This window comes from Abramis brama, assembly GCF_963993115.1.
Source record: "Abramis brama genome assembly, chromosome: 25".
In the NCBI taxonomy this organism is placed as follows: Eukaryota; Metazoa; Chordata; class Actinopteri; order Cypriniformes; family Leuciscidae; genus Abramis; species Abramis brama.
The window spans coordinates 26,917,079-26,930,707 of NC_139987.1; the positions used below are offsets into that span (position 1 = coordinate 26,917,079).

General features: G+C 37.0%; 1 protein-coding gene across 1 annotated transcript in view; it reads left to right on the forward strand.

Annotated features, from left to right (window-relative positions):
• LOC311076763 (zinc finger SWIM domain-containing protein 6) overlaps positions 1-13,629 on the forward strand; it is an 81,271-nt gene that overhangs the window by 37,513 nt on the left and 30,129 nt on the right. The window contains exons 2-4 of the mRNA XM_084105187.1: positions 7,710-8,066; positions 11,319-11,467; positions 12,402-12,552. Coding sequence (XP_083961313.1) covers positions 7,710-8,066; positions 11,319-11,467; positions 12,402-12,552 — 657 coding nt within the window. The remainder of the gene's footprint in view (positions 1-7,709; positions 8,067-11,318; positions 11,468-12,401; positions 12,553-13,629) is intronic.

The following is a 13,629-nucleotide window of genomic DNA, read 5'->3' on the forward strand; positions in this document are numbered from 1 at the left end:
GCTTATTGCGCTTAAACAGTCAACGGTCTTGGCAAGTATTCATGTAAACACAGTCAGTACGTTTTAAGTGAAGGTAAACAGTTGAGAAAGAAAATGCATGTGTAACAGTATATTAGATCCGAGCATCAGGTCTTAAAGTTACAGTAGCCTAATATTCCTGCTGTCAAATTATGAGATAACATTAAAAATATCTATTTGGGCAGTTCTTTCCCATGGTATCGTCAAAATTGTGGCCAGTGAAAATGAAAGTGGCTAGTTTGGAAAACCATTGGAAAGCCAAAAAAAGTTAATGTCAAGCCCTGATCGTGACGTGTTCGCTCCCATAAGAAACTCAAGACTACAATGGAGGCGTTTCAGGAGTTCAGAAACACTGACACTGATATAGAGAAGAACTGGAGCTTCTTCATGCTCAAACAGCAACACTACACACTAAAGAGAGATGGCAAAAAGCATATTAGGACCCCTTAAAAATGGTTTAACATCTGTAACCCTATCATGTTTCTCATGTCACATAATCAGTACATGTTGACATAATTTGGCTAGTTTTTACCAAGTGACCGATGAATTTGTGCCTAAATACTTTGTTTCTAGGGCGTCAGCAACAAAATGGGAAGCTTTTTTACATTCATTTTATTTTTAAATGCATGCACATGTTTTCCAGTCATGCTGGTTCGAGGGAAAAGCGCAACCATTTTTTCCCTGTTTTTGTAGTCTTTAAAAATGGTTTGACGCCATCAAGTTTTCCCTGTTATGACCGTGGCTCCTTCTGACCAGGTGGCGTCTCACTGTTCATCTGACTGCAGGCAGTGGGCTGAAAACACATTACGCTCGCGTCGTTCTTGCCAGGGTGGCGGGAATAAGATGATGGCCTGATACTGGCCTGCAAAGGTAAACACCGAAAAACACGGTTTGCATCATTAAACACCGTGTGTTTTCGAATCGCCGCCATCTTCCCAAAGCAAACATTCCCTGGCTCCGATGTCTTCCCGCATAATGGAAACCACTTGTTTGTTTGCACGAGCAAAGTTGAGCAATGCATTGTGGGTATCCCAGTGAGAACGAGCAGCGTGAGACAAACAGGGCCTTTCCGTGCGTATCTTGTTTTCGATATGCTCTGTTGTTTACGCAGGTACGCTTGTTCTTTCTCCTGGTTGAGCTGTACTGCATTTCTCTGCCTTTTTGGATGTGTAGGTCAGCGCTAATTGGACATTTTGAGACGGAAATGCTTGAAAAGGTCGTTCTCAGGGAGGAAAGGTTAGATGCACGTCTGTTTGAAGGCCGGCGTGGGACGTAGCGCGCCGGCGTTCGACTGGAGAGGATTTACGGAGGAGATTTGCAGAGCACTCAGACTTGTCGATCTCTGGAAGCACGGGTCTGTCTGCACACATTTCTGCTGTGCTTCTCATGGGCGGAAAAAAGCCCCGGCCGCCATTCTTCTTCATTTACTTTGTCAGGGTGTGTGAGAGTGACTCGCCTCGCTGTCGGCCAGGAAACGAGGAGTTATCAATCTCCTCAACTCTGAAGCGGCAGATCCAGCGCTCGTCTGAGAGCAGTTTCATGATCTCATGATGCTTTGTGCTTTGTTTTGAACGTCACCTGCTGTGTGTTTTCTGTTAATATGAAAAGTCATAAGTTTGGAATGACATGAGGGTGAATAAATGATGATGATTTAACTTTTTTGGGAGTATTATCCCTTGAACTCTACACAATTGTATGGTTAGAAGAGAAAAAAATCACGAAATGCTACATGCAACTGTCCTCCAGATGAGAACCGCTACTCTAGATCAAAGTGTCAAGGCAATTCATGATAAATGACTTTACCGACCAGACTTTATGATTGGCTCTTTTATTCAGAAGGCGGGGCTTATTCCGTCATATAGAGGGTATGCATTGAACACACTCCCTCAGCCGGACTGAGTGGCAGAAGAGCTGCGGAGTGACTGGATTTAATAGAGGAAACTGTGAAAACACCAGTAAAACAAATTATTATCAGTTTAAACTAAAGGTTGGACTGGATATAGTGTTTCTTACAACTTACCGAAGATCCAGTGATCATGGATATTGACATGCAGCAGGAATCATGTTTCCTGACATTTATATGAGCCTGATTTCAACGCCGGGGAAATACATAAAGCACATTAGCCTGTGAACGCATTATATAAATATAATATAGGTCTAACCCATGTGATCACTCATATCAATGTTATATATATCATCGTATCGTCCAGCTCTAAATGATGTCGTTTTTTGTCAGTGTTTATTTAAAAACATCCAATTATGCAGAATATACGATGGTAAATATTTAATTGATGAGTTGTCAATACAATATATAACAATGCAATATATAGGGTGTGATTTTATCCCATAATTCGGCATATTGACAATAATAACTGCAAATCCCCCTTTCTCTGCCTGGATCCAGTTGTTTCTGTGAATCGCAGTGATTTATTTGCTTCTCTGTTCTGTATCTTTCAAATATACCTCAGATTTCTGGTCAAATCTAGTTGTACAGTCGATCTCAAAGCTCTTTCCCGTTTTAGATGTGTTTTGTGTGTTATTAACGGCATTCACACTGAAAACAAATGCGGCCGCTCAGTGTTTCTGCCACTCAGTGTGTGTAACCGCAGTCACGTGACGTCACACGCATAACCTCTATTGAAAAGTGGAACTGAAATTTTATGTATATAGAGATTATGTATTTCTATATTGATTTTTTTTTTTTTAACTGTATTTTTGTGTAATTGCGATATTATAATGCCGCTCGTGACGTCACGCGCATACTCCCTATTCCCCCCCCCCCAATCATAGTAATATATAAAACGTGTTTGACCATCCCGACTCCCGAGCTGCGTATCAGCTGTATATTGTCCTGCTGTGCCAGTCTGAAGTGTGTGAAGTCCTCGGGGTTTTACCTAAGTGCTTTAATAAAACTGACCACAGAGAAAATGTCTTAATTAAAGTCATGCTAATTGTCTTGTTGCCCCAGCGTTTCCATTAGCTCTGGTTTGAGCAGTAAATCCCCCTGCCGGGCGAACGCTGGCATCACTCACGGATCTATCAGCGCTCAGCGTATAAAACTGATATACGACACCACCAATAATTATTTGTCATAAAACCCCAATAACTGTCACTGTAGCGTGTGTGAGGTAAGCTGGAGCGTTCACGCTCGCTTCAGTGTAGAGTCTTTATGATAGAAGATGCCTTCACTAATACCTGAAATGTTGTGATGTGCTGTGTTCTATAATACAAACCATTTTAAATGACATTTGATGTTTTTTTATTTTTTCATCTTAATGAACAGTTGAAAGATTATATATATATATATATATATATATATATATATATATATATATATATATATATATATATATATATATATATATATATATATATATATATATATATATATATATATACAGTAGTCAACATCAATGGATCAAAAAAGTTCAGCAAAGTTGTTGTGTGTGTGTGTATGTGCACACACGTGTGTGTGTGTGTGTGCGCTGGTGTGTGTCATCAGTGTGTGTCTGTGTGCGAGTCTCATGAAACATGTACAGCTCATATTTCGTCCTGAAATCAAAAGAATGTCTTGGAGAAATAATACTTTGCACAAAGAACAAAACCTGTTTATCAATCTATCCATCTCTCTATTCACTCGCTCTATCTATCGCTCCATCATCCATCTATCTATCTCTCTCTCGCTCTCTCTCTGTCTCTCTATCACTCTATCCATCTTTCACTCCATTTGTCACTCTGTTGCACTATCACTCTATCTATTGTTCTGTTTATCGCTCCCATCCATCCATCCATCCATCTATTGCTCTATCCATCTATTTGTTGCACTTTCACTCTCTTTATATCTATCTATCTATCTATCCTTCCTTCCATCCATCCACCACTATCTATCCATCCATCTATTGCTCCATCCATCTATCTGTTGGTCTTTCACTCCATCCATCCATCCATTTGTTGCTCTTTCACTCTGTCTGTCTGTCTGTCTGTCTGTCTGTCTGTCTGTCTGTCTATCTATCTATCTATCTATCTATCTATCTATCTATCTATCTATCTATCTATCTATCTATCTATCTATCTATCTATCTATCTATCTATCTATCTATCTATCTATCTATCTATCTATCCTTCCATCCACCACTATCTATCCATCCATCTATTGCTCCATCCATCTATCTGTTGGTCTTTCACTCCATCCATTTGTTGCTCTGTCTGTCTGTCTATCTATCTATCTATCTATCTATCTATCTATCTATCTATCTATCTATCTATCTATCTATCTATCTATCTATCTATCTATCTATCTATCTATCTATCTATCTATCTATCTATCTATTGCTCTATCCATTCATCCATCCCTCCATCTATCTGTTGCTCTTTTGCTCTATCACTCTATCTATTGTTCTGTCTATTGCTCTATCGCTCAATCCATCTATTTGTCGCTCTGTCGCTCTATTGCTCTATCATTCTATTTTCTAATATTTTTTGCGTGAAGAAAAAGAAGCCTATCAATGATGTGAAGTATGAAGTTTGTCTGTTTATTTGTATTTATTAATCTTGGTGTTGAGGAGGTCATGTGACCCGGGAGGTCATGTGACCCAGACTGGTGTCGTGCTCTGTTCGCGCTGCTCTGGATTCATTTGGGTCGTGATGAATAGCAGAATCTCTCCTGCGTTTGTTTATATTGCCTTCCAAATCTGCGCTTACTTTCATTATTACCTTCCCCGTCCTCGGGGAGCGTTTTAGAGGAAAATAATTTTGATTATGAAGCTCGCCGTCTGAGAGTTGTGTTGTTGTGTGTTGGTGATTGAACACAGCGCTGTAAGTGGCCGTCTGGAGACCGCCGGCATAATTAGTTGATTTGCGGCGTGATATGCGAAACATCGCTTCTTTTGTTGAATTAGAAAATGAATAGAGTTGTTTCCTGAGACGGATGGTGGTTTGCGTTGAGGAATCCCCCTTAAACAAACAAGTCTAGACGCACGTCTTTTTCTTTATTCTTCATTATTCTTCATATATTTACGGTTCCCTGTTGGGTTGTAATTCCAACTGTCGTGAATGTCAAGATTTATGTATCGATATATTTCTTTTACATAATCTGTAGTACTTGTATAGTCTTGTGCATATTTTGTCTCAAATATTTGTTTTCTGTATCTGTGTTATTCACTCCTCAGTGTAACTGACCAGTTTTAATCATTTTTATGGTAACACTTTACAATAAGGTTCAGTAGTTAAACATGAACTTACAATGATCAATACATTTGTTACAATATTTATTAATCTTTGTTATGTTAGTTAATACAAATACAGCCGTTCATTGTGTGTTCATGTTAGTTCACAGTGCATTAACTAATGTTAACAAATACAACCTTTGATTTTAATAATGTATTAGAAAATGGTGAAATTAATATTAACTAAGATTAATAAATGCTGAAGAAATATTGTTCATTCTTAGTTCATGTTAAGTAAGATAGTTAACTAATGAACCTTATTGTAAAGTTTATATTATCTTTATCTTTATATGTAAGTTTATCATATATATATATATATATATATATATATATATATATATATATATATATATATATAATATTTATTGATATAAATAACTGAGGAGAAAACGGCGTCTTATGTAAGTGTTGTTGCTGAAAACACTGAACCCGTTCCTCTGCGTGTGTGTTTGTGCTCTTGAACACTGGTTAGAAATCGCTCCTGGCATCTTCTTTCTCCACATCCTACAAGCTAATGCTGTTCTCAAGTGATCGAATATATTTAGCGTTGTGGAAGAGGCGTATAGGTGGACACCGCTGGGTCAGCACATTGAGAAAGGAAGTGAAACTTGAACATTCATCCTCTTTCTCTTGTAGCAATAGTGGGCCGGTCCCACCACTAACAGGAGATGTGTGTTACTGGGAGGAGTGTGTTTTACCCTGAAGAGGCACAGACACCATTAAACAGCAGTTTAGAATGTATTGTTTTCTTGCTGTGTGTGTGTGTGTGTGTGTGTGTGTGTGTGTGTACTAGGCAGTAAAGATATACTAGGATTGTCACAATACCACTTTCTTTTTTTATAGATTTTTATAGATTTTTTTTAATGATTTATTTTATCATATTTTATTTTATTTTGATTTATTTTACTTTTTGTTCTTATTTATTTTTCAATGATTTTGAGGTTTTTTTTATAATACACTTGAAAACCACCATTATTCGTATATTTAATTTATTTATTTTTGTTTCATTAATTTCTTTCTTTTTCTTTTTCTTTTTTTATTTCATTCGACAAATGAAAACTGTTATTATTCATATATTTAATTAATTTATTTTTATTTAGTTAATTTTTTTTTAATTATTATCCGCAAAAATACAAACAGTGGGACAAATGAAAACCTATTATTGTTCATATATTTAATTCATTTAATTTTAATTAAAAAAATTATTTCATTTTTTTTTTTTTTTATATAATCCACAAAAATACAAGCAGTTGGACAAATGAAAAGAAATGAACGAAGAAACGAATGAAGTGAAGAGTGCTTTAAGTGCTTCAGTATTGGAAAGGCCCGGGCAGTGAAGTCTGCTAGACGGCGGATCTGAACTCTCTGGCGTTCGTTAGGCGGCTGGGATTAATACGCACTCATTAATATCTGCTTTACTTCCTAGTTCATGTACGACTCTCCGCCTCTTCTGGATCGGCAGCAAGGGCGCTTAAAATAATATTCAAATGAGCATATGCATTATTCAGTCCTGCCTTTGTAGTGGCACACACAGCTCCGCCCACACACGCACACACACGCGCGCGCACACACACACACACACACACACAGACTTCCTCACCCTCTCTTCCTCTTTTTAAACCGTCCCTGTATCACTTTTCAGGATTTCATTGTACTTTTACATACTTTTAATGAGAGTTGTTTTGTTTTGCTTTGTTTTGCTTTACTTGTTGTTTTGTTTATATTAATTTATATTTTTATATTTATTTTATTTAATATTTTATTTAATATTTCATTTAATTTATTTTTTATAATAATTTTATTTTATCTAATATATTATATTTATATTTTATATGTATATTTTACTAGATTTTATTCACTAGAGTAAAACTGATCAGTTTAAAAAAATAAAGCCTAATCATTTAAAATACTGAATTTCAAAGCATATAGTCAGAAAACATTGACGTACAATTATTATTATTTTTTTAATAGATTTAAATCTTTTATAGATTTTATTTAATTACCAATAAATAGATTCATTTTTTGTTTTGATTTTACTTTTTGTTCTTATTTATTTTTCAATGTTTTTTTGTTTTTTAATAATATACTTGAAAACCACAATTATTTGTATATTTAATTCATTTATTTTTATTTAGTTCTTTTTTTTTCTTTTTCCCCCCCAGTTTTTATTGAATTTGAGGTTTTTTATAATCCGCTACTAGATTTATATTTACTAGATTTTATTCACTAGAGTAAAACTGATCAGTTTTACAAAATAAAGCCTAATCATTTAAAATACTGAATTTCAAAGCATATAGTCAGAAAACATTGGAAGTTTGTCGTATTTTTGATCATCTGCTAAAGAGAAAAGCGTCCGGTCTGTTGAAACAACACGCGATCAGAGCAAACTGAAGCTCTGTGTCGAGTTTGATGGATGCAATAACACTCAGTCCAACATAACGAACCCTTTCCTTCTGTGTGTCTCAGGTTTCCACCTCAGCGGCACCGTGACAGAGCCGGCCACGCCGTCCGAGCCCGAGATGGTGTGTAGCGTCGCCATCAGCTTCGACCGCTGCAAGATCACCTCTGTGACGTGCGGATGCGGGAACAAGGACATCTTCTACTGCGCACACGTGGTGGCGCTCTCCCTGTACCGCGTACGGAGGCCCGAGCAGGTCAAACTTCACCTGCCCATCTCAGAGACTCTCTTCCAGATGAACAGGGACCAGTTGCAGAAGTTTGTGCAGTATCTCATCACCGTCCACCACACGGAGGTCCTGCCCACGGCACAGAAGCTGGCGGACGAGATCCTCTCGCAGAACTCGGAGATCAATCAAGTCCACGGTGAGATCCGCTTCAAGAGCCCTTCACGTCAAGAGCGCTTCTACTTCACATTCCTACAGTCTCTGTCACAGCTAGGCTACACAACGGCTTTAACGGTTTCTAAATATGCATACATGCTTTAGATATACAGGCAAACCAAAAATTATTCAGACACCAGATATTTGGCAATTTGGATGTAGTTAACATTTCTGGAATGGATGCATTTGATTTCCTCATGCGTCAGCTAAATATCTAGCCAAATACTTTGTTTATGAAGCATGCCTTTAACAATTTGCTCAAGTATTGCACATGGTATAGACAAGAGTTGTCAAAATCCCATTCCTGCAGAGTTTAGCTACAACCTTCTCCAATACACCTGATTAGAGGTTCCTATATCCTAAAGACCTTCATTTGCTGGTTTAGTTGTCTAACTAGTATGGGAGCTAAACCCAGGAACGGGACCCTCCAAAAGTTGATAGTCCAATAAGCGTAAAAATGCATTGAATTAAATAGTTAAACCAAAAATTATTCAGACACCAGATACATTTTTTTATATTTTTTTACACACTATAGTTTATTTATGTAAGTGAGGAGAGCAAAATAAAGTAAACTGTGACATATTATACACTAATATTCTTCATACAGTGACTACCAGTGGCATTTATAAAAATTTGGGACCAAAAATTATTCCGACACTGATTGATCATGTTTTGCTGAAGTGTGTTTTCTTTAATTGCTAATGCTCTTTTTACACACAGACTGAACAAAATGAAGCATTGCTTGGTGATTGGTTGAGCTAAACTGGTATTATCTAATTGTGTAGTTAAATTTAACAGCTGACAGATATTCAACATAATTCATGTGTGAGACAGTCTAACAGAAGGACGGACAAAACCAGTCAAATATCAACTGAGTTCTGCTCATATTTTATTATCATTTTCTAAACTATAGCGAATAAACTGTGATAATGTGAGAAATGTTGAAGGTGTCTGAATAAATGTTGGTTTGACTGTAATACAAATGAAAAAAATAATGAAAACATCAAATATATGATTATATGGTAACGCTTAACTATAAGGTTTCATTAGTTAACATGAAATAACGATGAACATTACTTCGACAGCATTTATTCATCTTTGTTAGTTAATTTCAGCATTTACTAATACATTATTAAAATCAAAGGATGTATTTGTTAACATTAGTTAATGCACTGTGAACTAACATGAACACAATGAACAGCTGTTTTATCAATTAACATTAACAAAATGTAATAAATGCTGTAACAAATATATTGATAATTAGCTCATGTTAGATAATTCATTAACTAGTGTGAACAAATTAAACCTTTATTGTAAAGTGTTACAGATTATATATTTATATTGGTCACTGTAGTTAATATGCTGTTTTGTCTCTTTCATTTCTTTGGGTTTTTTTTTTAGTTATGTTGAATTTAGAATAGATTTTCTGTTATGTTAAAAAATTTTGTTTGTTTTTTATTTATTAGTCTTTTTAGTTTTTTGTTATTTCTTTACATTTTATTTAATTTTTTTACATTTTTATTTTATAGTTTATTTGATTTTTTTACATTTTTATTTTATTTTGTAAATTTCTATTTCTATTTTATATTCTTTATTATTTTATTTTATTTTAATATTTTTAAATCTTCTATAGGAAAACTGGTCGGTTTTAAAAAATAAAGCCTAATTATTTAAAATGCAGAGTTTCATGGGAGGGGCTATATTCTGTATTTGTAGCATATTTTTATTCCTACGGGCATTTTATTTATTTATTTATTTATTTATTTATTTATTTATTTATTTATTTATTTATTATTTGCATCCTCTGTCTGATTCCTAGAATTAAACGAGCTGTTTTTGCTGCTGCAGCTTTAGGATTTCTGTATGTTTCTGACATTTGATTAGCCATTTTTCCATATGTTACATAGGATGCCTGTAAATATAGTCTGTAATATGTTATTGAGCTCACAATAGTGGCATCACAGCCATGAAGATATCGTCTTTAAGAGGTTCTTGCGTCTTGATTACAGTAGATTCTCTGGACTGAGGAGGGAGTTTGTTAATGAACGTAGTAAATTAAACTTTTTTTGTGGGGAAAATGGCAAACAAAATCCTATTTTTCTAAAAGTTTGGCTGATTTTTGTAAAGTGCATGCACATTTCCATTAGCATTGTGATCTATGCATCGGCCTGGAGCCGTCGGTCCCAGAGCCTGATGACATCAATCTAAAGGGAAAGAAAGACTCTTATAGTCTCTTATCTTTTCGGCATTAGGCACAATGGTCATATTATATTTCACTTTTGTCGGGAAGGGGAAATCTAAAGCGGATGTGCCAATTATAGGGGGAAAAAACGTCGGCGAACAGCACTCTGCAGAACGGGGGGAAAAGGAAGTGCTTTCATCAGTGTGAGGTCACGGCTGGAATGCAGGAAGTTGGTTTGATGTGGCATCTAATAAATCTTTACTATAGACCCTCAGCATTGTCGACTTCAGCCGTTGTTTGGGGTTCGGGGTTTTTCTTTCCCTGCATGTGTGCGATTTTAGACCAGCTTCTGCATCGCATTAAAGACGACCTGTTATGCCGCCTTACAAAGTCTTGATGTTTTCAGGCTCTACTAGAACAGGTTTTCTTGCTTGAATGTTGATTATTTTCCCATATTCTCCATTGTTGCGGCTCCTCTCTTCCCAGTCTGTCAGTAACGCTCTGTTTAGTTCCTGTCTCTATGAAGCCCCTCCTTCTGAAAAGCACACTGTGCTCTGATTGGTCGGCTGGAGCAGTGTGTTGTGATTGGTCGAGAGCTTCGAATGTGTTTGGGAATTGTCCCGCCCCTTACCATAACCGCCAGTTTAACACACTACTAACTAACTCAACCAGGCCCCGCCCCTTTATTCTGCATATTAATTATTTAAATGAGGAATATTGTGACGTGTTCGTTCCCGGAAGAAACTCGAGACTACAATGGAGGCGTTTCAGGAGTTCAGAAACACTGACACTGATATAGAGAATAACTGGAGCTTTTTCATGCTCAAACAGCAACATTACACACTAAAGAGAGATGAACATGGACAAAAGTATAATCTTTAGAGTTCCTTAAACGCTCTGTATTAAATGCATTGAAGATTTTGTGCTGATAGATTCTCTAGCTTTGATTTTTCATTCTCATTTTATGGGGTTTTAGTAAGTTTGATCATCAGTTTTAATTGAAAGCATCAGCATACCGCTCACTGATCGCCTGGTTGTGTATTTGTGCCTCAGGGGCTCCGGACCCCACAGCGGGGGCCAGCGTGGACGACGAGAACTGCTGGCATCTGGACGAGGAGCAGGTCCAGGAGCAGGTCAAACTCTTCCTCTCCCAGGGTGGATACCACGGCTCGGGAAAACAGCTCAATCTCCTGTTTTCAAAGGTGGGGTGAAGCTCAACTTAAACATGAGGACTTGCTTTTGATGATCTTCCCTTTTCCACATAAACGCATTAGCATTTTAAGTGATAAACTAAATGTAATGCTGAAAGTTTCAGCCTGATAGGATAAACCTACCCAGAAGATTTGAAGAAAATTCAATGCATTCTGTCCGGTTGATCTCTTACATCAAGCATGATGCAAAATATTGTTATATTTGCAAGCAAAATACTGTAAAAAGCTACAAAATCATTGCCATTAGGGGAAAAAAAAATCATGTTTTATGCGCATGTTGAGTGGAATTTTGAACCAATGAGATTTCACTGTGGGAGGAGCTACACTTTCTTTTTAAAGTCTGGGGTCAGTTTAAATAAATCTTTTATTCAGCAAAGATGCATTAAAATAATGAAAAGTTGCATTTATAATGTTTAAAAAAATCTATTTAAAATAAATGCTGTTCTTTTGAATTTTCTATTCATCAAATTTGTCACAGTTCCCTCAAATATGAAGCAGCACAACTGTTTTCAACATTGATAATAATCATAAATGTTTCTTGAGCATCAAATCATCATATTATACTGATTTCTGAAGGATCATGTGACACTGAAGACTGGAGTAATGATGCTGAAAATTCAGCTTTGATCACAGGAATATATTACACTTTACTAGATATTCACATAGAAAACATCTGTTATAAATTGTAATAATATTTCACTATTTTTACTGTATTTTTGATCAAATAAATGCAGCCTTGATGAGCAGAAAAGACTTCTTTCAAAAAAATCTTGCTGATTCCATGCATCACAGTTTGTGGCTGTTTAAAACATAAACGGATAAACATTGAAATTGCCGAATGTCTGGTTTGGAAACAGTGTCAGGTTTAGCACTTTCCTCACGATGGTGTTTAAATCTTCCGTGTGCGTTTGCACGTGTGCTTCAGGTACGGGAGATGCTGAAGATGCGGGACTCGAACGGCGCTCGCATGCTAACGCTGATCACGGAGCAGTTCATGGCCGACCCGCGGCTGGCTCTGTGGCGGCAGCAGGGAACCACCATGACGGACAAATACCGGCAGTTGTGGGACGAGTTAGGTGAGAACAACACTGGCTTTTGCTCTTTCTTCCACACAGACAGTATTTAAAGTGCAGTATCATTAAAGTCCCCCTGTGGTGCAAATCCAGCTTTTAATGTTGTTTATATGTCTATGTGGTGTTTTTAATATGCTTTAAGACAAACCATGTGTAAATTCATAAGTCGACACCATTGCTGAGTATTTTCTCCTTAAAACTGCAGTGAACCAAAGACAGTCTCAAAAACACACTTTGAAATCGCTGGTGTTTCTGACGTCACAAACTACCTTGTAACCAATCAGATCAACGTGTGATCGTCAACCAGTGGATCTCTGAGCTGAGTGAGTGCGTGGAGGCGGGGCTCATTTGCATATTCATAGAACCGCGAATACTAAATGAGGCAAGGGTGTCGAGTTACATTCAAGATATTTTAAGGCATGAAGAAATTGATGAAGGAAAAAAACATTTAAATATGTCATTTTGGTGATCAAAGGTGAGTTTTTAGGGATAAAATGATTGACTACAAGGGGACTTTAAGTCTTGATGTTGTTTTTTGTTTTCCTGCTTGAATGTTGATTATTTCCTCATAATCCTCCATTGTTGCAGCTCCTCTCTTCCCAGTCTGTCAGTAACGCTCTGTTTAGTTCCTGTCTCTATGAAGCCCCACCTTCTGAAAAGCACACTGTGCTCTGATTGGTCGGCTGGATCAGTGTGTTGTGATTGGTCGAGCGCTTCGAGTGTGTTTGGGAAATGTCCCGCCCCTTACCATAACCGCCAGTTTAACACACTACTAACTAACTCAACCAGGCCCCGCCCCTTTATTCTGCGTATTAATTATTATAATGAGGAATATTGTGACGTGTTCGTTCCCGGAAGAAACTCAAGACTACAATGGAGGCGTTTCAGGAGTTCAGAAACACTGACACTGATATAGAGAAGAACTGGAGCTTCTTCATGCTCAAACAGCAACATTACACACTAAAGAAAGCAGAATAGGACTCCTTTAAGACTAGAATGCATGTCGGTCTGTGTGAGTCGGTCGTTGTTTCTCAGTCAGGCGTGTTTTTAGAGTCCGTCTGCCCTGCACTCAGCGTCTGT